Source organism: Bos indicus, chromosome 8 (assembly GCF_029378745.1).
Source record: "Bos indicus isolate NIAB-ARS_2022 breed Sahiwal x Tharparkar chromosome 8, NIAB-ARS_B.indTharparkar_mat_pri_1.0, whole genome shotgun sequence".
In the NCBI taxonomy this organism is placed as follows: domain Eukaryota; kingdom Metazoa; phylum Chordata; class Mammalia; order Artiodactyla; family Bovidae; genus Bos; species Bos indicus.
The window spans coordinates 96,592,081-96,617,879 of record NC_091767.1 but is presented as its reverse complement, the minus strand read 5'-3'; the positions used below and the strand labels follow the sequence as shown (position 1 = coordinate 96,617,879).

The 25,799-nt window shown below is 43.5% G+C and overlaps 1 protein-coding gene across 9 annotated transcripts in view; it reads right to left on the bottom strand.

Moving 5' to 3' along the window:
• ZNF462 (zinc finger protein 462) overlaps nt 1-25,799 on the bottom strand; it is a 187,119-nt gene that overhangs the window by 57,272 nt on the left and 104,048 nt on the right. For all 9 annotated transcript variants that reach the window (XR_002181329.2, XM_019966681.2, XM_070795233.1 and 6 more), the window contains one exon: nt 20,851-21,042. Coding sequence is in view for 8 of the 9 variants with exons in the window: in XM_019966681.2 (XP_019822240.2) it covers nt 20,851-21,042 (192 nt within the window). In the remaining variant the exon portion in view is untranslated. The remainder of the gene's footprint in view (nt 1-20,850; nt 21,043-25,799) is intronic.

Genomic DNA, 25,799 nt, shown 5'->3' with positions numbered 1-25,799 from the left:
TTTCGAAAACATGTTCTTTTTCTGCCACATCCATTAGCAAACATTGCAGGTATTCCTCTGTACTAAATGATATTTGTAACTCAAAGTGTGTGTTCTTGAGAAACCCGCCTTGAAACCGGCTGGAAATCTGTCAGGAAGCAAATGAACGCGTGGCGAAGGAGCCTCTTTCTCCTATTTTTTCGGGAGGAAGCTCTGGGTGGCATCTGCCATTGTTCACTGAGATGCTCTCGCAATATCGAATGCATAATTCACCTGTGATTCTTTGGAATTGTGTGATGAGGAAGTAATGCTTCCCGCTGTTCGTTTAGATCGTATAGATGTCTTTACCACACAGAAAATCCAATGAACAACGTGGAGGACAAAAGCCTCTTTGTATCAGTGACTTGGCCGCCACTGTCCAGAGCTTGCTAGCAACTTCAGACGGTATTTAGAGCTCACAGGCTGTGGGCAAGGCCACCGTGCTTCCTCCTCAAGGTTCAACTGGAGGGAAGATACCTACTGACTTCAAGGAGGCGGTCACAGCATACGGCTTGCGATGATCAGGCCAGGGAGAGCCCGCCCAGGGAACAAGGCAGAGACTTCTCAAAAGCTCAGCGAAATCAAGAGGAAAGAACACATCTGAAGAGAAGTGTATATATTTAGATACGTGTCGAGTTCTAAGCGACGGTATGGAAATCGGGTGAGAACAACCACAGCGGATCAAGAACAAGAGGAAGCAGCCACACTTTAAAGTGCACAGTTATTCTAAAATTGTCTCCCAGCAGCGGGCATCTCTGAACCAACACACCCAGTGGGTTTCTTACCCTTTCCTTCTTTTCTTTTCACTTATTCCCAAGCAGGGGAAGAAAATGCTGGCTCTAGATAAAGTTAAATATTTTAATCATCGTTAAAGCAGTTATTCCTCTATTAGGACACACACTTCTCCACTCACTCCAAACTCCCCTTCAGGACAAGTGCTAGTGATGCTGGGCTCAAGCAGAGGGCATGAGCCTCCCAGAAGCAGAGGGACCAGGCAGTGAGACCCAGGCTCATCTTGTACTGGCCTCGCGGCTCCCGGTCAGCAATTCTGGCAGGTGCTTCCTCACAAAGTCTCTCCTTGATCTTCACCATGACCTTGTAACATAAGCCGTGTTGTTACTTCCCACTTTACAGATGGGAAAGCCAAGGGAGCACCTGGGAAATAGGCCACTTCTCAGCTCCTTGGGGCATGCACACATGCCTCCTCGTAACCCTGGGCACTCTCCCTTAAGTAGACTTCCGGTTCCTCATTTGTAAAATGGAGCTGGTGACACTGACAGCTGCATAGGGTTCCGTGGACAGAGGACAGCAGTGTGTGAAGCATGATGCCTGGCATGGCTGAAGTGGGGGTTCTTTAAGGGCCTCAGTCCCACAGCAATTAAAGTTGACGTGGTATATTTTGCACTAAATGATTAATTGCCTCTTGGTGTTTATGGAGAGCTTTCTGTAGATGGAAGAATTTGATCTCCTTATCTGGACTGCGGGATGGAGTGGAACAGGCATCTCTTACACCGCTCTACACAGATGTAACTGACATTCATCCCAGCTCTGGGCGCATGGCAGGTGTTCAGCTGCTCGTTTCTGACTGACTGATTCTGGGCAAAGCCAACTGCACTGCCCCTTCCTGCATGAAGAGCTTTATTCTGTGGGTGAGGATGGCTGCCATGGGGAGGGAACTGATCAAGGAGCTTGGATCCAGCCCAGAGGCAGGGTTCAACCCAAATAACACACCAAGTCACCCCCATTTTGTTAGACAGCTCAGCACACAGGATGGTCACAATTGCTATGAAGAGGCACATCAGAGTAAATTTAATTCCCAAACTTTAGAGGCTTTCCTGGCAACCACTGTGGGGTCTATTTCATCCTAACATCACCTCCAGCTCTCTTTCTTTTTTAATATTTATATTTATTTGATTGCACCAGGTCTTAGCTGCAGCATGCAGGATCTTGAGGTGCGGCATGCAGGATCTAGTTCCCTGATCAGGGACTGAATCCAGGTCCCCTGCACTGGGAGTGTGGGGCCTCAGCCACTGGACCACCAGGGAAGTCGCTCACCTCCAGCTCTGAGCAAGGTCCTTGGGAATCCGGTAGGTGTGGTGATCATCGCCACCATCAGCGACGTTCTCATGAACGTCTCTCCCTGACACTCCTGCTCCTTTCCTTTTCTGCCTGTTATGGTGTTTTCTTTCTCTTGATTGCACTTTTTCCCATCTGATCAACAGTAGGTAGGTATTGGTCGATTGGTTGGCTTATCCCACTATCTCTTGAGGGGTTTTGTCTCAAACTTCTTAACCTGCATGGACTTTGGGATTTTATTTCATTACCCATGCCCTCTGATCTTTCTTGGGAACTGCTGGCTCAGCTGGGCACAGAGTATCTGCCCAAGACCCAGCATGAGAAACGCAAGCATCTGTACGAAGAGGCAACCCTACCATCGCACCACTACGTACCTCAGCCTCCAGAGGGTCGTGGCCAGTGTGCGGCACCACGATCGTCAACGCTCAAGACTGGAGTCATTCACTTACACAGCTCATTTCCTTCCCTGCCTGTGTGCACAAGGCAATCTGCCACCCTCTGGGAACTCAAAATAAAATGACGGCCTCTGCCTTCAAGAAGCAGGTAGCCCTTACATGTGGAATCTAAAATACGATACAAAGGAACTTTTCTATGAAATAAAGAATAGATTTGTGGTTGCCAAGAACGCGGGGAGAGGGACGGAGTGGGAGTGTGGGATTAGCAAATGCAAACTATTACATACATAATGGGGAAACAACAAGGCCATACTGAATGGCACAGGGAATTATACTTATGCTGATAGACTATAATGGAAAAAATATGAAAAAGAATGTATATATACGTATAACTGGATCACTTTACTCTACAGAAGAAATTAATACAACACTGTAAATCAACTAGACCTCAATAAAATAAATTGAGAAAAACACGTGGATGGTCTAAGGCGGTGGAAAGTCAGACGTTTATTAATACAAGAGTACGATCAGCTCTGACACTAAAGAGCGCTCAGAGACGTGAACAGTGAGGAGGCCCTCAGTCATATAGGAAGCGTTAGGAAGGCTTCTGGAGAAGACAAGATTCAAGTTTTCAAGGATGAGTGGGTGAAACAAAGAGGAGGTCAGGAGAAAGTAAGTGGAGAAGGACACTCCAGGAAAGGCTAGCAAGGCCTGGAGGGTGAGAGCAGGACCCCATGCAGACAAGGCATTCAGAACGGCTGCAGTGAGGGACACAGCGGAGAGAAGGGATGACAGTGACTCTGAGAGAAACAGGCTCAAACACTGGCTTCCACGCTGAGCTTGGAATCTGTTCTGAAGGCAGAGCAGCCAGCCACTGGAGGGCTTGAAGCAGGAACCAGGTGAGATAAAGGCTTCGGGTTTTTTTACCTTTTCTGTGTCTATAAATTGCACCCAGAGTCCTGCCCCATCTCTCAGATGGGGAAAGCAGCTAGGCATAACCGCATGCCCACTGGGAGGGAAAACCAACAAGCAGCATGCTCCTTATTGATGAAGCTGCCTACAACTCCATACTTGGTCTTTGCAAGTAGAAAACACCAACGTGCTAACTTTTCCCCTCTGGATTTTACTAGCAGCTTGGAATCGTTTATTTGAAATTCAGTTCCTACTGTTTCTACTGAACACGCTACATTTACATCTGGAATAGATTATGGCCCTACCTATGGGAAGGAAATCTGGACACCAAGTAGGCTACCTTTTCTGCTCCCTAACAACCCTTCACCTGTAAGAAAATAATAAGGCAGCACAGGAAACCAGGCGGTGTGTCCACACGTTGGCAAACATCAAAAATGTGCAAGCATCAGCCAAGAACTTGTGGTCTGTTTTTCAAATACAGTGTCTCAGGAACATCCAAAATGCTTCTCTATCTGTATTTTGCTCCTTAATTTTAGCATCTAGGTGCCAACCCAAGGACTCATTTAGACTCAACTCAATAGACAAAATACTATTTTGTAAAGTGTTTCAGTGGGCTTCCCAGGCACTAGTGGTAAAGAGCGGGCCTGCCAATGCAACAGATTTGAGAGACTTGGGTTCAATCCCTGGGTCAGGAAGATCTCCTGGAGAAGGACATGGCAACCCACTCCAGTATTCTTGCCTGGAGAATCCTATGGACAGAGGAGCCTGGTGGGCTACAGTCCATAGAACTGCAAAGAGTCAGACATGACTGATCGACTTAGCACACAGTACACAAAGTGATTTAATGTTCTTCTGGGTTCATTATTATAAATGGTTTGTTTCATCATAAAAATATTATATCTACTATATGTTAGGTATTTGACAGATACCAAGAGATTCTAGCTTAGTGCCAAGAGCCCTGGCAAAGGGACAGGTTTGGGCGAAAGCTCATGAGTTCCTAGAGGTTGAGTGAGACGTCCAAGTGGATAACGTGAGGAGTGGATAGAAAAAGACAGTCTGGGGCTTAACCTGATGATGGCTGGATGCAGAGATTTTGATGGCATTCTCAGAAAAGTGAAAGTCGATCACAAGTGTCTGTGAAGAGGAAGAGAGCAGAAGAAAGGGCTGAGGACCAGACCGGGGCCCACGTGACGGCAGCTGTCGACGTAAACAGAGGAAAGAGACAGTATCATCAGAGAGGCCAGCAGAGAGCCTGAAACATACAGGAGCACCCAAACCATGGGAGGAGTCTCCCGGGGAGGAAGGCCAGCAGTTTTAAATGCCACGGACAAAAAAAAGGATGAGGCAGGGGCAGAGGCTGGGGACTTGTTTGTCTGGAGTCGCTGCCCATCCTTGTAAAAGCCATTTCATTAACAAGCTAGGGCCAAAGTCACATGGCAAGGGATTCCGGAGAGGCCAGGGGAGGATGGCGGGGGGTGGGGGGGTGGCAGTTAGCGGGTGTAAACAAGGGAAGAATGACTCTTTCCCAGAGGGCCAGTCTCTGGAGCCAGCCAGCAAGAGGTCACTTCATGAGTGGCTTCAATAAAATGCTGAAGGCACAGATTCTAGCTGTTGGAGAAAAGAAGGCATGGAGAGGAAAACTAAGTTGGGAGTAATTAGTTCTTTCAAGAGATTTGGAGGCTAAGATCCCAACTGCGGGAATAAAACTGCAGGTCTTATCCAAGAAGGGTTTTAGTATGTAAAACAGTCCCAGCACTTTCCTGGGGCTCAAGGGGCTCCTTTTTTTAGTCTCCCAGGGAAAAATAACACATCTGAGAACTGAGATTAGGGACAGTGTGACACAGTAGCCAGCGCTGTGGAGGCAGGCTGACCCCAACTCTTACCCCAAGCCCGCCAGGCAGAAACTGTGACCATGCTCAAGGTGATTTTCCCCCTTCCAAAAACAGCAAGGAGGTGGTTATGGACGTTTCTGTTTAATGGAATTGCTGTGTGGATTAAACCAATGTATTTAATAGACATGCAACAAATGATAGTCATCATTAACTTAAATATATAATAATGCCAATAATAATAATAATAATAATAATGTCTAACTTAGGGTCTTCTCAATGCATTACATCTACCTATTAGGACATCAAGTGCTAAAGAGGTTCTTGTGTGGCTGGTTTCAGTTAAACCCCAAAGTTCAAAAAATTCAAATCGATAGGACTCTCATTTAAGCACACTTTCCAAACTCTGAATTAAACTCCCAAGAAATAGTTCATGATGTTAAGAGATTTCATTAAGCTTCCATAACAAGATGTGAAAGGTTTTTTTTTTCCTTTGCCTTAAAAAAAAAAAAAACCCTCATTCATCCCTGGTTGCTGACAAATGATCATAAATTGACAAGGAATTTACTTCTACTATGCTATTTTAATAGTGTCTAAGATTTCTACGGTAATTTAGAATGCGAAAGCATTTTCATATGTTATCTCATTTGAGCCACAAAATAACCCCATCAAATAGGCATCATTATCTTATGAATAAGAAGTAAGAGAAGGTCAGTGATTTATCTCAGCCACACGTGTGAGATGGAGGCAGTCAGGCCCTCTGCCCCAGGCTGCACATGCTGGGTGATCCCTGGCCTCCAACTCCGGTGCTCCTTTCTGGATTTGGACTTTAAACTCAGGGGTCCAGCAACCCCACACAGGTTATTACAGAGAGATGATCTATATGGAGAACTGGCTTTGAAAACACCATTTGCCCCTCATTTTCACTAGCTCCAGTTGGGTCAAAACGGGTCCTCCTGGCATCGGCTCAATCAAAGTGCACTTAGCGACACGCAGGATGAGCTGTGCTCCACGCCAGCACCGCAGCGTGACTCCAAAATCACACCGGACAAAAATCATGCTGGTTTGAGGAAGAGGTTCTGTGGAACCCTCAGATGCTTCTGCCGAGCGGGGGTGCCCAAGGCGGGGGCCACGGCTACCAGACTCCCTAGAGCAGGACCTCTCCTGTCTCACATGCTGCTGTCAATCACCTTCTACCCCTTCCAGGTACAGGAAGCCCAGGGGCCAGATCAAAGATGCTCCACCTGGTCCACATGGCGAGTTGGGGCTGTGGATGGAGCTGGCCTCAGCATCGCTTAACTTCCCATGGCTTTATGTCACCATCACTCCCTTTACTGAGTGATGATGATTAGTGTAAAAACCACCAATTTATTCAGTATATAGGAAAGTTACTTTCTCTCATACTGTTGTTGCCTTCTCCCCATTTAGAAAATGGTAAATAAGTAAATAAAATATTAAACCTGCCCTTGACTTAACGCAGAGCCACCATTCCTTCCTCCCATAGTTCTCAGACACTCTTTTCTGCCCTGGCAACATACAATGGGTGGATATCTATGTAGCCAACATTCTTCCCTAGGGATACTGTGATTTAGGTAATATCCCAGAAAGTTAGAAGAGGGAGAAATGTAGTGAAAAGGACTATACACCTACTTATTAAGCTACAGGGATAGACGCACATAACAGTGAAACCAATGGGGGAAAAAACAGAACTGGAAAAAATAAATCTTTCTAGCCTATATTTTATTTATTTATGTTTGGCCACATCACACAGCATACAGGATCATAGTTCTCCATCAAGAGATAGAACCTGTTCCCCCTGCAGTGGAAGCATGGAGTCTAAACCACAGTCTGCCAGGGAAATCCCTCCATTTAGTATTTTAACACTGAACTTAATTTTTTAGGGAGTTTTCCCCCCAGTCTTTCCTTATGCAGATAACATAACCAAGATGCAAAAGTATACTATAGATATATTAGCAAAAATGGTCTTATTTTATTGTTAACAATATACAGAACATGAGGATTTTAATGTGTTAGTTGGGAAGCTTGTGTGCATGCTCAGCACTAACCTGTGTCTGACTCTATGTCCCCATGGACTGTAGCCCGCCAGGCTTCTCTATCCTTGGGATTCTCCAGACAAGAATACTGGTGCAGGCTGCTATTTCCTCCTCCAGGGGTCTTCCCAACCCAGGGATCAAACCCGTGTCTCCTGCATTGGCAGGCGGATTCTCTACCACTGAGCCACCTGGGAAGCCTCAGTTTGGAAGCTTACTTATACTTTACATGTGCCTTTAACTGAGTTATCACAACTGTTCCCTCTAACAGATATGTTGGTGGCATTATTCTTGCTTGCATGCAAGTTAGATGTAGATTTCTTCACCTTTCTTTCTCTGTATTCCTAATTAAAAACTTACCCATGGGCAACATTTTAAAATACTATTAAATCAGAGTAACAGGAAAATCACAACTCACAAGCACAATGTAAAAATTTGTGATACCACAGCTACTAACTCTCTAGCTACTCACTCCGTTTATTCACGTTCACTTTGGGACAGGCAAGGTAAACAATGCAGCTACTTGCAACTTCTATCACCTTGGATCTGACCACATGCCCATCTCTTTCATTCAACAAAAATACTTTGAAAAACTTACAAGTAGACTGATGTTATACAGGAATAAATCTCAAACATTTTTAAAAGTAAATCAATAACTCAAAAAGATACATGCACCCCTACATTCAAACCAGCACTATTCACAACAGCCAAGCCATGGAAGCAACCTAAATGTCCATTGCTGCTGCTGCTGCTGCTAAGTCATTTCAGTCGTGTCCGACTCTGTGCGACCCCATAGATGGCAGCCCACCAGGCTCCCCCCGTCCCTGGGATTCTCCAGGCAAGAACACTGGAGTGGGTTGCCATTTCCTTCTCCAATGCATGAAAGTGAAAAGTGAAAGTGAAGTCGCTCAGTCGTGTCCGACTCTTAGCGACCCCGTGGACTGCAGCCTACCAGGCTACTCCATCCATGGGATTTTCCAGGCAAGAGTACTGGAGTGGGGTGCCATTGCCTTCTCCATTAACAGATGAATAAAGGACATGGTACATATATACAACAGTGGAACAGACTGGTTCCAAATAGGAAAAGGAGTACGTCAAGGCTGTATATTGTCACCCTGCTTATTTAACTTCTATGCAGAGTACATCACAAGAAATGCTGGGCTGGAGGAAGCACAAGCTGGAATCAACACTGCCGGGAGAAATATCAACAACCTCAGATATGCAGATGACACCACCTTTATGGCAGAAAGTGAAGAGGAACTAAAAAGCCTCTTGATGAAAGTGAAAGAGGAGAGTGAAAAAGTTGGCTTAAAGCTCAACATTCAGAAAGCTAAGATCATGGTATCTGGTCCCATCACTTCATGGGAAATAGATGGGGAAACAGCGGAAACAGTGTCAGATTTTATTTTGCTGGGCTCCAAAATCACTGCAGATGGTGACTGCAGCCATGAAATTAAAAGACACTTACTCCTTGGAAGTTATGACCAACCTAGACAGCAGATTAAAAAGCAGAGACATTACTTTGCCAACAAAGGTCCGTCTAGTCAAGGCTATGGTTTTTCCAGTAGTCATGTATGGATGTGAGAGTTGGACTATAAAGAAAGGTGAGCACAGAAGAATTGATGCTTTTGAACTGTGGTGTTGGAGAGGACTCTTGAGAGTCCCTTGGACTGCAAGGAGATCCACCAGTCCATTCTAAAGATTAGTTCTGAGTGTTCATTGGAAGGACTGATGTTGAAGCTGAAACTCCAATTCTTTGGCCACCTGATGCAAAGAAGTGACTCACTGGAAAATACCCTGATGCTGGGAAAGCTTGAAGGTGGAAGGAGAAGGGGACGACAGAGGATGAGATGGTTGGATGGCATTGCCAACTCAATGGACATGAGTTTGGGTAAACTCTGGGAGTTGGTGATGAACAGGGAGGCCTGGTGTGCTGCAGTCCACGGGGTCGCAAAGAATCAGACATGGCTGAGCAACTGAACTGAACTGAACTGATTACCAGTCATAAAAAAGAGTGGAAAAATGCCACTTGCAACAACACGGATGCAGCTGTAAATTACCATACTAAGTCAGAAACAGAAAAACAAATACTGTATGATATCACTTATATGTGAAATCTAAAACATGACACAAATTAACTTATTTATGAAACAGACTCACAGACATAGAGAACAAACCTGGCTTGCCAAGGGGAAGAGGGTTGGGGGAGGGATGGAGCAGGAGGTTGGGGTTAGTGGGTGTAAACCATGACACACAGAATGAATAAACAAGGTCATATTGCATAGCACAGGGAACTGTATTCAATATCTTGTGATAAACCATAATAAAAAGAACACTAAAAAAGAATGTATATATATGTGTGTGTGACTCAATTTGCCGTACAGCAGAAATTAACACAACATTGTAAATCAACTATACTTCAATTTTTAAAAAGGTTAAGCCAGATTTGTGGTTAACAAAGATAACCTTGAAAACTGATTTGGAAAGTGTGAGATTAGAGCCATGAGGACTGGCAGAAATCAGAGGATGTACAGGAGTGAGAGGGTTAGTCAGGGTTGGGATCTGACAGGTTGGAAACCAGACAAGAACAAAGGAGGTAGAGCCACAGGATACAGGACAAAGTCCTTTTGAAATGGCTGAGCCTGGGGTCTGGGTTGGGTAGACAAGGGATGAGCAATGGTCAGAGACAATGTAAGAGTATGAGATGCTGGAGGCACAGTGTTCATGGAGAGTCCAGCCACAGATGAAGGGTGGTGGAGGTGAACCTCCCTATCTGAAGAGACCAAATATTCATTGGGTCATATCACTGAGTCTAGTATATTAAAATTCCAAAGTACGATGGTCACGGCTAGGATATAAAGGCAGGTTGTGAACCTGGCACTGAGTTCACTGTGGAAGAAGAAGGAACATTCCAGAAGGAGAAGGAAATAAGCAGAGAGCAGACATTCGAAAAGTGAAGGAAGCAGAAATATTCTGAACAGGTAGCAGAAAGTAAGGGTTGCACTCACTGCCCCTCTTGGCTGCTAGGAGGAAAGGGATTAGTGACTTTGGCTGCAGAGAACTGAAAGGGAGATGAGGCTGCCATTATGGGTGCTGGGCACAAAGCTAGTTAACTGGAGGAGAGAAGTGTGCCCAAGGAAACCAAGTGCGACGCAGCATCAAGATACTCACGCAGCCCAATACCACTGGATTTTTCCAAACATCATGTGACACAGGTGAGCTTGAAGTCACTAGAATTCCCAGGCTTTTTCACACATAAACTCTTGTTTTGTCTATTCCCCTTTTGCTGCACTAATTCAAATCAAGAAATACTTATTGAATGGCCTGCCAAGTGCTAAGACTCTGGAATAGTCCTTGACCTCAGAGAGCACACAGTTTAGCTGGGGAGACAGATATGATAACTGATAATTATAAGAATATCTGGCAAGCCTAGTAATGGAAGTGAATACAAAGGTCAGAAGCTACCCAACATGTTTTATATTTATATCCTAACAGAATCTCATTTTCAGCTCATTACTCTGAACAGTCTAGACAGTCTGTAATCTTGATATTGTCATTTAATTTATGGACCATTTGCCAATATTTCAAATGTATTGAGTCTTAAGCAGTAGGAAAAGAGACTTAAGTAATTTTTTAGAAGATAAGTGAAACTTAAACTAGACAAATGAAGTTTTGATTGGCTAAACCTCAGAGGCTTTATGTAATTCTGAGACTCCCGTCTTAAACACATATATCACATATACGGGAAAATACTTCAAGCCTTTAGGTACTCAGTATTTATTATCTGAAGGGGAATCATTTTTGTTGGTTTGTTTTGAAATATGGATGCTCACATTTTAAAACTACAGTGAGTCAAACAGCGAATCTTTCAAGTAAAGACAAAAACATAAATAAAGGTAGTTTGTATACTGTAGTATCAGTTCTGAAAAGAATTAAAATAACAAAACAGAGCCTGTTTGTATATGCAAAGAACCAATGTCTAAGTGATTCCACAGCTGATTGTTATTAAGACTCTATTGGGTACAGAGAGGCTGGCATTATGGGTGACCCTCACATCTCATGGTATACACTGCCATAAGGCTGTTCTCTAATCTAGTAGGTATTACTCTTGTAATCAGAAGGAAAAAGTCTATGTAGCATCTTAAAGAGGGATAACTTGACTTAAAAAGGGATAAACTGACTACTTTTAAAGCACACTCATTCTTGAAGATACCTACAGGGATCAGCAGGATGCACCCATAGTTTAAAAGTACCCTCTACTTTTGAAGGGGACAAGGGCCTTTATGCTGGTCTTCCTTGTTTAGCCTGTCCCTTAACAATTCAAAGGCCTCTTCCTGGTGTTAATCACCCTTACACTTTGGTTCTACTTCTCGTCACCTTGCCAACTGTCCACCCAACAACTTCCCTACAAGCCCCTACTCCAGCCAGACCGGTCTCCTGGCTGTCCCAGGATCCCTTCTTCTCAAAGTCTGCTCGCTTCTGATACTCTTCCTACCAGAATGGACTTCCATTCAGCTGTAAAATTCCTACTCGCCCTTCAAGGCTCAGCCTGAGCCCCCACATCTGTCAAGAAGCCCTCCAGGACTTGTCAATTCCTCCTCTTTTCTATGGCTATAGTCAATAAAATCTGCAAGCAGAATATCTCATTCATTATATTCTGCTCTTTTAACTTAATTCTATGTGTCTATTAACTTAGGCTCTAAATATCAATCAACAATAAAATTTGGCTTCAGCTTCCTTTGGAAACTTCCAGAGCCCCCAGACACATAAGAAGAGGTTGCGTCTTCAGCACTCTGGCTCATTTATGGCTATGTGTTTCTGCTGCAAGTCTTCGATGAAATGGAACAAAGGTTAAGGGCATGAGCTTTGGATTCAGACAAGGTCTACCACATATGGGTTTTGTGACTTTGGAACTCATCATTTCAGCCCTCAGGGTCTCAGTTTCCTTCTCTATAAAATAAGACTAATAATCTGTACCTCTGACTCATTAGACATATTAAATCTGATGGTAAATTTAAGGCAATCAGCAGAATAAAAATTGTAATAATTTTATCACTTCAAAACAAAGTGACAGGCAGAATCCTTATAAAAAGCCAGAAGGGTTGACTTTAAAACTAGTCGGGGTTGGGTGTGTGTGTGGAGGGGGGCGGGAAGTGGACAACCAGCAGTGCTAAAAATCAAGGACTACAGAGAAGGTTTAGAAGGAAGGTCCTGCCTTGCTCATTGTAGTGATCATGGAGCTTTGCTGGAGGGCTCACAGAACACGAACATAACAGATGATATAAGGAGGGTGGCTTACACGAGGCACATAAGAATATTCTTTGTTCCTAAGGAGCTGGAGAGCCTCACCCTGGAATGACTTCTCCAAGAGCAGTGAACAGGTAAATAATATCTTAGCTGGGCTCTGCCCTCTTAGCCAAACACCTCCTTTGGGTTGAGGCTGATGACTCTGAAACTAGTTACAAAGTAGAAGAGCCCTCTGATAGGAACATGGCCCTTCTGGGCAAAAACAGCAAGGGACTGACTTCAGGAAAAGGCAAGCAGAATTGTTCACACCTGAACTGCTCCCATCATTTTGGCCATTCTTTATCTCACTATTTCTAACTACTATCAGTCGGATTTTTCTATAGGATATTATTATTTAGGATTATGAATGAATGAAAAAACATGTGCATCATTTGGACATACTGGGCCATACAATCAAAACTCACATAATTTAGAAGATAAGTAATAGTTGTTTGGAGAAGGTTATTTCTGGCATCTTCTTCTCATCTCAGCTCTGAGAATTCTTTTTCACATGCCCATCTTGGTCAGGACATACCCTCTGTTCCAGCAAAGCTGTCCCAGGATTTCTACCACTTGAATCATGGCTCACACATACTCATCCTCCCAGATCCAATACTTGTGTAAAATTCTCTAGCGCAGAACAGAATTTGGAAGACAGAGAGGATCTATGAATCACAAGAAGTCTCAAAAGAGTTTGAGGGATTTTATATTCAATATAATTGCACTAAAACATTTAGCTCTGGTTCCGGGGGGGGGGGGAAATTGAAGTGGGCAACAATAGGACAAAGAAAAATTCTTTCTTTCAAAAAAGAACTGAGATTAATAATTTCAGATGATTTGACTAACAACTGAATGCATTTTCTGCCAAAGAATAAATTTCTTCTTCCTTTTAGAGATTTCCCACACTGAGGTTCTGGAGGACCTTAAGGTAATCTCCAACCAACAGTAAGCTGTGGAATTATGCAGCAAATTCTGGAGCTGCTGGAAACTAGCTCTGAATGAGTTGGGTAGTATATGCTTGTATTTCTGATGAACAAATGTTTTTCTTGGCATGGGAAGAGGGAGATGGGCAAGTTGACTGAGTTCCCAGGACATGGAAAGCTTTCACTTGAAATGTTTTTTCCATCCTTGGCACATGAAACTGTGGCTAATTCAAAAAGTCACAGACCCATGTGGCTAATTCAAAAACCCATCTCAGGCAGGTGGGTTTCTTGGGAAGGGTCTATCACATGATATTCAACTTTAGGGCAGTGATAATTTTGGAGGCTTTCTATTTGCTGACGGGGGCAAGGTCTAATAATTTCACCACCAAAGACTGTTGGATATCAAACAGAAGACGCGGAATCACCTGTACTGCTCTGCACCCCGGGACTTACAGACTCTGTCTTAGGTTTTTATAGTAGAAATGCCACTCTTCATAATAAGCATTAAAGTAAACTTGAGATCACATTTTAATGTAGAAATTCTGATGTCAAAAATGGAAGGTTAGTGTTCTCTGGCCAGATAATTTTAAGACCAGCAGAACCCATTAAAAATTATGGCCAAGCCATTAAAATTATGTCTCATATCCCATGTGCTAAAAACGATGTAAATCTTGGTACTTCACAATTATTCACTGGAGAGTCTCCATTTCATTATTGTCATTTTTAAAGAAACCACCTCTTCTTTCTTTCACCCCAAGAGAAATCTGATCGCCAACTGGAACCTGTGTGGAAGGTTCTGATGTCCTAGCAACTAATTGGATCCTCTTAAAGTTTGTATTTTATGTCTTACCTATTTAGAAATCTGAAAAGCTTCTCTTCAAAAAGCAGGCATCTCAGATCTTAATTTTTAAGTGTTAAGTATTGCTGCAGTCAAGGTTAAATGAATTGATGGTTTGGTGCTAGATTCAATACAATTCTTGGAGAAGATTTTCTTTTGAGCTTAAGTGTAATTCACACACTAATATTTTAAAGCTCTACTTAATGTCTTACATATCATATATGAAACAAAGCATGTATTTAGGTCAAGTTATATTTTAAGTGACCTCTAGGAATAGCCTATATGTTAACTATAAAGGTCTATAATGACATTTACTAAAGATGGGATTAATTTCATGGGTTCTACTATAATTTTTTCCACTCACCATGGTAGGGGTGAGTGACAAGCTGCCCACAGGGCAAATCCATGTCCATGCTCACGCCTTTGCATATAAAGTTTTATTGGAACACAGCCATGTCCATTGTTTACATATTATCTATGGCTGCTTTCCCATTATAATGGCACTGTTGAATGGTTGTAACAGAGACTCTGTGGCCCACAAACTTGAAAGTATTTTCTATCTGGCCCTTTACAGAAAAAGTCTGCCAAATCCTTGATTTATAGCCTGTAGAAATCAAGCAAAACAAGCCTCCTCTAACTCATATATTATGTCAAAACACTGGCAGGCAGAATTTTCAAGCAGAATAAAAATTTTTTATTAATCTATGAGTTTTGTTGGTTAGTTTCACTCTATAGCTTCTCTGAATTGGATTTAACTACAACCAAACACTCTATGCTTTCGGACAAAGACACACACACAAAAAAGCTACTCCATTCCAGGGCCAAATGATAATGTGTGCTTGCTCTAAGGGGCTCTGCTACCAGGGGACTACACTTGTAATGCCCATGTCCCCAGCACCACCACTCTTTCTGTCTCCTCCTGAGGACTGGAAAGGCTTACAACTTGTCTCAACCTGCAGTTTCCCACTTCTACAGAAGGTCTTGTTATCCAGCGAACAACAATAAAGTTGAAAATACTCTGTCAAGGAAGATTGTTTCCTCTTGGCAGACTGATGCGTCAGAAAGTTTCTGTTACAGCAATCCCTAAGGTTACATCTTTGGATCATTTATCTTTTGAACTTGCCTCTTAAATGCAAATGAAATAAACTTACCCTTGTACACCTTGGTTCAGACATGTTAGGAGAACAACTAACTGAATTGCAAAACTGTGATGCCTACAAGAAATTGTTGGCCAGTTAAAAGAAGTCAGTATAAGTATCTAACTATTTCGACTGGAAAATTAGGGGACAGAACCAAAAGCATATCCACAAGTACAAATGAACACCAAGAAGATCATCAATGGATGAGTAATCAGAGTACCCAATGGCTGGTAAATGTCAGTCTTTAGCAGAAGTTAAAGTCAGAGACTGGCAGACAGAAGCACACAGGAAATTCTTCGAAGCTCCCAGCAGAGCTCCTTCGAATGCACAGAAATGGAAATGATGACCTCAGGTGCTGGGTGCAGTTAGTACAGAGATGTTTGGAAACATAAGGATTTGTTGGTGAGAACACACAGGATGGAGAACGTGTGACCAAGTGGTAAAGTCTGTATGCAATGCAGACAACTTAGATTTTGATACGACATGAGAAGTGCCTGTGGTTTTTTGAGGAGAGATTCCCTGATAAAAAATGCTGCTGATCAAATATCATTCTAGAGTTTATAACTGAAAAGCCAACTGAAAAGTTGTAACAGAAAACCCTTTGCTTTATTAAAAAAAAAATCACGAAGCTCCTTATGTTTTTCTACCAATTCATACTAGCAAAGACATCTCTTGTTGGGTGGACTATATGGAGCTCTCTTACACGAAGAAGGATTTCATGACCAAAAGTTCTGGGTGTTTTCCCTAGGTTGCCATTAGGGCACAGGCTAAAAACTGTCTTAATTCTCATATACCTTATGTGTTTTGCACATGGTCTTAGTGTCTGATTTTTGTTTTAAGCGCACCACAGTAGCTGCTTCCTAAAGCAGGCCATTCTGTGCGGCATAACTGGACGGAGCGAAGAAAGAAACTGAAAGTAGGAAAAAGATGGAATGTCACCATTGGCCTGACCTCTTACAAAGGATAGAGCTGAATTTCAAATTATGTATCCACCACCCAGGCCCTGGGGAACTACTCAGACCTAAACAAACCTCATCATGAAACGACACTGCTCTAAGTCTGTCTCTTGTTTTATAGGTATATGGATATGTGTGTTTTTCTGTCCTGAAAGCAGTCCAAGAAAAAGCTTGATACAACCCAGTCCTCTATTTTATATGGCAGAAGGAACCCAGTAAACACAAACACAGCAGAACACTTCCTCTTGTTGACAACCTTATGATTTCAACTTAATGCATTGTTTAGAATAGCAATTATGTGTCATTTCCCATTATCTTACACACAGAAGCAGCACTGCTTTTCTTTCCAACCACAGATCATGGAGAACACAGAGAGACCACATGCTGGTGAGACATGTCAAGACTGACAGCCCAGAGTCTAAGAGTTTATGTCCAGAGCAAGTGTGTGGCCAGGCAGTGGGAAAGCAATCAGCCCCCACCCCCACCCCCCACCTTCTCACGGCTGCCTTCTTGGCTTCCCTCGCTCTCTTGGAGGGCTCCCTTCTCTCCCCTGTAGGGCTCCCCTCTGGATTGGGAGGCAAAGCAGCTTAGGAAGAACCTTCTTGCTCAGGCAGTTTCCTTCTGCCGGAAAAGACTGGCTCACTCTCAAGACTGCAAACATTTGACCACTGCAAACAGCAGCGAGCATGTCAAGTCGTTTTATTCACATGTCTCACTAGGGGATCAGAAAGCCAAGGACACACTGGTGATTTCCCTGGTTTTACGGATCTCTACTCCCCCCAGGCCTGCAACACATTTTTGGTTCTTGTGTTCAGAGCGACCTGGCAGTGTGGGAAACCTTAACTGAGAGCCAACGGCCCCACAGCTTCTCCCTATTAAAATGTGCAACTGGATTTCACATGCGTGTTTCAAACACCATTCAAGGCATGATTTACAGGCTACTGTCTAGCCCCACAGCTGTTTTTTCGTCCCCCAGATGTAACCATTTCTAGGAATCCACCAATCGGTTCCCCAGCAAACAGCCTGCCCATTTTCAACCTCTTCTGTCATTCTTGGGCATTTTGAATCACACAACACCTACATAGAAAGGATTCAAGAAAATATTGATTGAATGGACAAACTATTAATTTTTCTTTCCATATTATCCATTAATGAGAAGAGCCCATTTGAAACCTTTTTTCTGTTTGCTGCTGCTAAGTCGCTTCAGTCGTGTTCGACTCTGTGCAACCCCATAGATGGCAGCCCACCAGGCACCCCCGTCCCTGGGATTCTCCAGGCAAGAACACTGGAGTGGGTTGCCATTTCCTTCTCCAATGCATGAAAGTGAAAAGTGAAAGTGAAGTCGCTCAGTCGTGTCCGACTCTTAGTGACCCCATGGACTGCAGCCCACCAGGCTCCCCCGTCCATGGGATTTTCCAGGCAAGAGTACTGGAGTGGGGTGCATTACCCCACCTTAAACCTTTAGGTTCATCCCACTTAAACAATCACTCCTGACCCACTGATCCAGATTATTTACATACATTGAAATCAGCACAGATCCAATGAGTTCTGTGTAAGCCTCACTAGAGTGGCCACCCAGAGTGTTTACATTCATTATCCTTTCTTCTACAGAAAGAGAAAAACACTTTTAAATACTGCAACTTATCTCCCTGTGGCTAATAGACTACCTGTGTTACACAGAGAGTTAGCCAATATCATTTCATCATGTTTCTGAAACCACCCTTCTCCCAAGGTCCTAACCTTGTCTAGCTTCCAAGAATCAGAAATCACCCCTCAAAAAGGTGAGGCTTCAGGCTAAGAGCTGTGGTTAGTTCAAAACCATGCTGATAATATCTTCTAAACATTTGATTCTGAACTTCGGGGCATTCAGAATGATACTGTATTAATTTATGATTCTTCTGTGCATCACATAGCTCCTGGCAGAGAGTACAGGCTCAGGAAACTGACTGAACTTGACTCTTTTTTAGCCTATGTAGAGGATGGGAGGGCTCCCAGGTGGCACTAGTGGTAAAGAACCTGCCAATGCAGGGAACATGAGACACGGGTTTGATCCCTGAGTCGGGAAGATCCCCTGAGGAGGCATGGCGGCCCATTCCAGTTCTCTTGCCTGAGGAATCCAATGGACAAAGGAGCCTGGTGGGCTACAGTCCATAGGGTCACAAAGAGTCAGACATGACTGAAGTGACTTAGCTAGCACGCACGCAGAGGAAGGTGAGCCATACACTGAGTGGTCTGCAGGATGTCCATGTGCTGGAGACTAAGACCCACCTTCCAAGAGAGGAGGACAAAGGGGAAAGAAGGTGAACCATGGAGACAAATGTCCCAGGAAAAGCCTTTGTGAGGAATGGTGCTTGGGTGGATCTATTTCACCCAAGTGTGAAAGTGTTAGTTGCTTAGTCATGTCTGACTCTGTGATGCCATGGATTGTAGCCCACCAGGCTCCTCAGTCCATGGAATTCTCCAGGCAAGAATACTGGAGTGGTTAGCTTTTCCTTTTTTCAGGGGATCTTTGCAACCCAGGGATCGAACCCAGGTCTCCCAAATTACAGACAGATTCTTTACCACCTGAGCCACCAGGGAAGCCCCATTTTACCCAAATGGCTACACAAACATAGCTTCCATTTCAGATAAAAGCAACTCATTAACAATCATGTGAGTGTTTGTTATCATGTGAAGACCTTACAATTACATAAAATTCTATTTTGCCCTTTGTTGTAATATACCAATATCTTCCAAGGAACAGAATCTCAAGGTGCAATGGGGACATTTTCTGTAGTGTTTCACATGTGTTCCCTACCCCCATCTCCCAACCCCGCCCCCTTAGCTTTGAGACTCTAAATTTTCCTGGAAAACAACACCAACAACAAACACAGGCTAAACTGCCACACATCAGCAGAGAAGGTAAGTGTGCTCACTTCATCAGGAGCCACCATCATAATAACAAACCTTCATTGTTAAACAGAAGTCCTTCAAGACAGGAATACCAGCAAGGAGTTACTACGTTTAACCTGGTGTTTACTGATTGGCAAAGGAAAGGCCACCAAATTCTGCAACTCAGCAAAGGGAGCTTTTAGCCCCAGGACTTACCTTTCCTTTTCCTCCCAGTTTTCTCTGCTCAGACCTTTTGAATGAAGGTTCATTACTTACTCTTTTGCTAATTAGATAGTCAGACCACATGGACGTGTTGGGGCTGTCAGATCTTCACGTAACCTGAGAAGTCTATCTTTTTAAACTCTTACATTAAACGTAACCCCAAGTTCATGCTTCGGCCTCAAAGACCAAAACTGCAATCCAAGGATGTAAACTGCTGAATAAAATGACCATTTATTAAATGTATATCTTTTCTTATTAATCTCTCAAGGTCATCAAGGGGTAGGTATCATCATCCAATTTGACCTTTGAGTGTAGGAAGCTAAGATTGCCCAGGAAAACACAACTGGCATTGAGCGAAATAAGACTCAAAGCCAAGCCTTTGTTCCGAAGGGCCCATGAACTTTCTAGCCAGCCCTTTAAGCTCCTACCAAGGACGTAACGACAGACCTTGCTTGGGAAACGGTCTGTTCCCTGACCTGAGAAGTATTCAGGCTGGCGGTAGATAACCGGTTACCAGAGATGCTGCAGAAGGCAGTCAACACCAGAAGGTCATGGAAGAGAGCAGCTCCTAGGTCTCCTATGTCAACAAGAATCTACAGACTTCTTCCTCTCCTAAGCATGTGACTCTGCAGTCATCTGAGGTGAGCAATCAACACCCTTCCGTTTCTTGGGCTGATCAAAACAAACCATCCTTTGCTCGGCTCTGCCACACTGGCCATCTCGCTCTCATCCTCTCTGGTGTACAGCTTTGATTACACCGCCAATGAGGAGACTCCCTCCAGGGCTTCCCGGGTGTAGCCTGTGAAGCTCTGAAAGTGGGCAGTTACTCCCTCCCTTCAACTGATGCTTCCTCATCATTCTTCAGCCATAAAAAAAAAAAAAATCACAAGGTGACCCCAAAATGACACATCCCCACCATTCACCCTTTCCATTCCCACTCTGAATTGTGTTAACGTATACATCTGGTACCCCCAAACACTTCACAGCATACATACCAATAAGTAAACAAAGAAATACGCCCAGCATTCCTCACCTTCCTGCGCTCAACCACCAAGGAAGAACTCAACACGAACCCAGCACACACGCGCTCTCTCCATAAGCTGCGCACACACAGCAATGCAGACATGCCTTGTCTCGGAACCAAACAGATGCTCACCCAGTTCACTTCACCCTCCACCTCCAAAGTCTATACTGTTCCAACCTTTTCACATTTCTTCCTTCACCTGAACCATCACATTTTCATATACGATTTTCTTCTAAAAAGAAGGCCTGGCTGTTAATCCCCATCCACCACCACCCCAATGGTTGATGCCCGCTTCGAAGCCCGGTTTTACCATTGGAATCTTCCACTTCTTCGGCTGGGGTGGCTTTTTGGGAGGAGTGGTGGGCATGCGAGGAGAGGAGACTGACAATCCGTGGCCTGGGGAGGGTCAGGGCTTTTCCGTGGACCTTGAGGGAGTGTTCCTTCAGCTGGCTGATTGTCATGGTGGAAAAGGAGCACCAAGAACACTTGTAGGCATGCTCACCTGGAGAAGACAGCGGGGACAGCAGAGGAGAAGGAGGGGAGAAGGGGGGAGGCGGGTGGAAATAACGCGGTTACTTCACTCCAGGGAGCACGCCTCAAGCTGCCTGGTTCCTGAGAACCCTCTCAGATCAACCCCTCGGCAATACCCCCCACCCCCACCCCCCGGCATCAAGTGACCTGGTCCCTCTTCATCCCATGCTCAGTTTAGCGAAGGAGCCTATAATTGATTCCCCAGCAGAGCCTGAAATCAAATGTCTAGCTAGCTCCCTCAGAAAGTCTTCCCCCCTCTCCCTCTGTCTGTACAACAGAAATGACTATGTCAGTTTTCATTTCAGCCTTTGCATCATCCACAGAAAATAATACACTTCATTCGTATTCCAAGGGTTGATGGGTGGCTTTCCCAGCACCAAGTCACTCAGTGCAAACTATTGTGCCATCCTCATAACTCACTTCCGCGATGACTCTAGGCCTTCTGGATTTTACACATCCTGTGTGTGCGGTTTTCTTTGGACCAGTTCACAAACTTGAGAACAAAACTATTTCCCTAGCTGATCAACAGTACAGAAATGAGTCAAAGTGATTTCTTAAACAACAGAGGTGTATAAATACATTAACATGTGTGCATCTTTGTGTAGCTCATATATTTTTATATTTATTTTATATTTTCAATATAAAGGGCATTGAAATAGAAATAGCTCAGTTGGTAAAGAATCCGCCTGCCATGCAGGAGACCTTGGTTCAATTCCTGGGTCAGGAAGACCCACTGGAGAAGAGATAGGCTACCCACTTCAGTATTCTTGGGCTTCCCTTGTGGCTCAACTGGTAAAGAATCTGCCTGTAATAAGGGAGATCTGGGTTCAATCCCTGGGTTGGGAAGATCCCCTGGAGAAGGGAAAGGCAACCCACTCCAGTACTCTGGCCTGGAGAATTCCATGGACTATACAGTCCTTCGGAGAAGGCAATGGCAAGCCACTCCAGTACTCTTGCCTAGAAAATTCCATGGATGGAGGAGCCTGGTAGGCTGCAGTCCATGGGGTAGCTACGAGTCAGACACGACTGGGCGACTTCACTTTCACTTTTCATTTTCACACAATGGAGAAGGCAATGGCAACCCACTCCAGTGTTCTTGCCTGGAGAATCCCAGGGAAGGGGGAGCCTGGTGGGCTGCCGTCTGTGGGGTCGCACAGAGTCGGACACGACTGAAGTGCCTTAGCAGCAGCAGCAGCAGCATACAGTCCTTGGGGTTACAAACAGACACAACTGAGCGACTTTCACTTCCCTAAGTAGAAATAAGTATTTTTGCTTTATTCAAATTAATTTTAATTGGAATATAGTTGATTTAAAATGTTGTGTTTCTGTTGTACAGCGAAGTGAATCAGTTATACATATATATATATATCCACTCTTTTTTAGATTCTTTTCCCACATAGGTCATTCTAGGGTGATGAGTAGAGTTCCCTGTGCTAAACAGTAGGAGGCTCTTATTAGTTATCTAATAGAATAGTGTGCATGTCAGTCCCAATCTCCAATTTATCCCCCCTCTTTCCTTGGGAACCATAAGTTTGTTTTCTAAAAGAACTTTCCTTTTAATTGTTTTAAATACCACTGAAATACAGCACAGATCACTATGATCAAGTTAAATGAGAATATGATTTACTTTTGCCCTAAGCCAGCTTTTAAATGAACTGCAGGGTGTAAAATGGGCATGCATACGTCATTGGACAGACAAACACTGGTACAATCAACTCAGACAGCAATTTTGCTTTTAACAACAATAAATTTAGAAAGCTCAGGCTTGAAATTCAATAATTCCACTTCTGAGAGTTTAAATTAAGGAAATATCCATTAATACTTAGAAATCTCTATTTAGAAATATACATTATTTATGCTTAAAAAAGGGATGAAACAACTTAAGTCTCCAACCCCAGGGAAATGATTAAGTAAATGTGGGTATATCTTCTTGATAAATTACTATTCATTAAAATTAATTCTTAAAGATTTGGTCATACATAGGAAAATAAAATTCTGATACTCAGAAAAATAAATAGAAAGGCATAATACATTAAATTATAATCATAACTATGAGAAATAATTACAGAAGAAATGGCTGAAAGGAAATATTGTCAAATATTAATAACAGTGGTCTTTAGATAATAAGGTTGTGAATGGCTACTGCATTTCTTCTTTCATTTTCAAATTTTCTCTAACGAACATGTATTTTTAAAATTTATTTTTAAGGTAAAATGTGAAATCCAGAGGAGAGGACCAGTGAATGTGAACTGAGGACGATGCTGCTGATGTGCTACAGACAAATGCTCACTAGAGCAAGGCAAGGCAGAGCAGGTAAGCCTCCATCCTCGCTCTCACCCTGTTGTGATGGTTACCTTCCTGCCACCTAATTACTAAGTGGAAAATTACTGAGTGGTTTCATGTGAGGCGAGCCCAGCATCCAAAGTCCTGCATTCAGCCTCCTTCTTACAACTGATGACCCCCACAGCCTGCATTTCCAAGAAAGCCTTGAAGAGACCCACACGAAACCTTGAACGATGCAACATGCTACAGCCCAAAGCAGAAGGGAAGCGCAAAGAAGTCAGAGGACCCAAACAAGAACATCAGTCAATTCCACGCTCCGCAAACCATGGCCTGGGAGCTACAGGATAATGCTGGGCATGAACAATGATATTTACTAACATAAGAAATACAGGGCCCTCCCTGGTGGGGTCCAAGTTTGATCCCTGGTCAAAGAACTAGATCCCACATGCTGCAACTAAGACCAGGCACCGCCAAATAAATAAACATTTTAATAAACAATTAAAATAATAAGTATATATGTCATTTTATATACTACTGCTCTTCTTATTTCACTTCTCGATTTTTCAGTGCAAAGACGGCTACATGAACCTTGATGGGTGGTCGTAAGTGGCATAACCTGAGAGAGAATTCCAATCCAGGTATCTGGTTTTACCCTTTAAAATAAAGTCTATCGAGCAGAACAGACAAGTCAAGAGTCTTTTTGGAAAATGATTTGACTTGAGCTGTGTCATAGATACCAGTGGTCCCAGGTGTGTAGAGAACTAGATAACGCTGCTTCCACTCTCTCTGGATGCTTTCTTCTTGCCAACCAGTGAGCACAGAAGGCCAGTCTGCTTGGTCAGCTCCAAGAATATACGCTTCAGCTCAGTGCCCTAGAGTCAGTGTGTAGCCTGTGGCACTTTATTTTTAAGTCCTTCCCACAGGCCAAATCACTTACCCAACTCCCATTGGTAAAGTGTTTTTGACAAGGCTGAGATCTATAGGAAAAACTTCTGAGGATGGTGTCCCAGCTGAATAATTTACAGTATACACCAGTTAGGAAAGAGTGGTTTGATCCCCAAAGCCTCTTACTCCTTGGAATTTAGTAAAATGTTCTGGGAGATATAAAAATACTAACAGAGAAGAGCCTATACAGCTAATCTGCCGACCACCCCCTGCCCTACCCCACAACTGCTGTGAACTTAAGGCTTCAGTAGTTTTACTCCATTAAGACAGTTCAACAGAACCCAGCATTCAGGAAATAATGGAGAGATGGTCTTATTTCCACAGGGGATGAAGAGACAAGTTTTTATAACCATACAATGGAATTTAATAAATGAGACGGGAAAGTTCTAACTGATTGAAAAATTTAAAGCTAGAATTCGTGGTGGGGAGGGGTGGAAGGGAGGTTCAAAAGGGAAGAGATATATGTTTATATAGGGCTGATTCACTTCATTGTACAGCAGAAACTAACGAACACTATAAAGCAATTATACGCTAATAAAAAAGTAAACAATATAAAACTAGAATTCAACTAGTATTCTAAATCCTTAGCTGAAGAAACTCATGGAGAAGACTTGATCTCTAGAAGAATCTCTGATAGTATTGGTAGCTATTCTAAAGTGTTTTGACTCCCCATTTTCCCTCTGTGTTTGAAGCAAGTTCCTGAAGGGCTGTCAACACCTCTGAGAGGGAGCCACAGGCCGATGTGCAGTCGGGCTTCTCAGAGGACTGAGGAATCATGGGAAATGCCCCCGGGCCCCCTCGCCACTGTCTTTCCTCTCTCGGCCGAGTTCTGATTAGCTATCTGTGGGCATCTCCATCATATTCCAAGTAGAGAAGAGCAAAACAGAGAGAGGTAGCACCATGTGAGTGCAAGGATGTTTGGTTTTTGTTCTGGAGTCAAATTCTTAGTGAATGGGCTCTGTGGCTGACAGTGTTAAGTGTCAGTCGCTCAGTCGTGTCCGACTCTTTGCGACCCCATGGACTGTATAGCCCGCCAGGTTCCTCTGGCCATGGAATTCTTCAGGCAAGAATAATGGAATGGCTAGCCATTTGCTTCTCCAGGGAATCTTCCTGACCCAGGGATCAAACCAGGGGCTCCTGCATTGCAGGTGGATTCTTTACCATCTGAGTCATGAGGGTGGACATGAGCAGGACACTTAATTTTGAGTCTCGGTAGCTTCACCTGAAGAGTGACAACAGCATCCACCCTCTTTAGGGCTGTTTTGAGGATTAAATAAGATGACTAATATCACATCTTATTAGTAGTTAAGGGATGTTCATGAAACCAGCCCGATGAGAAGACAGAGTAACAGAGTCAGCACAGCTCCTGGACACTCAGGACCCAAAGTCTCTTCTTATCTGGGGCATGGAAATGCATCTAAGGGCATCTCAGGAGAAATCTCAGATATCCTGGTTTCTCTCTGCCCCTTTCAACATTTCTAAGATTATAACTTTATTTTA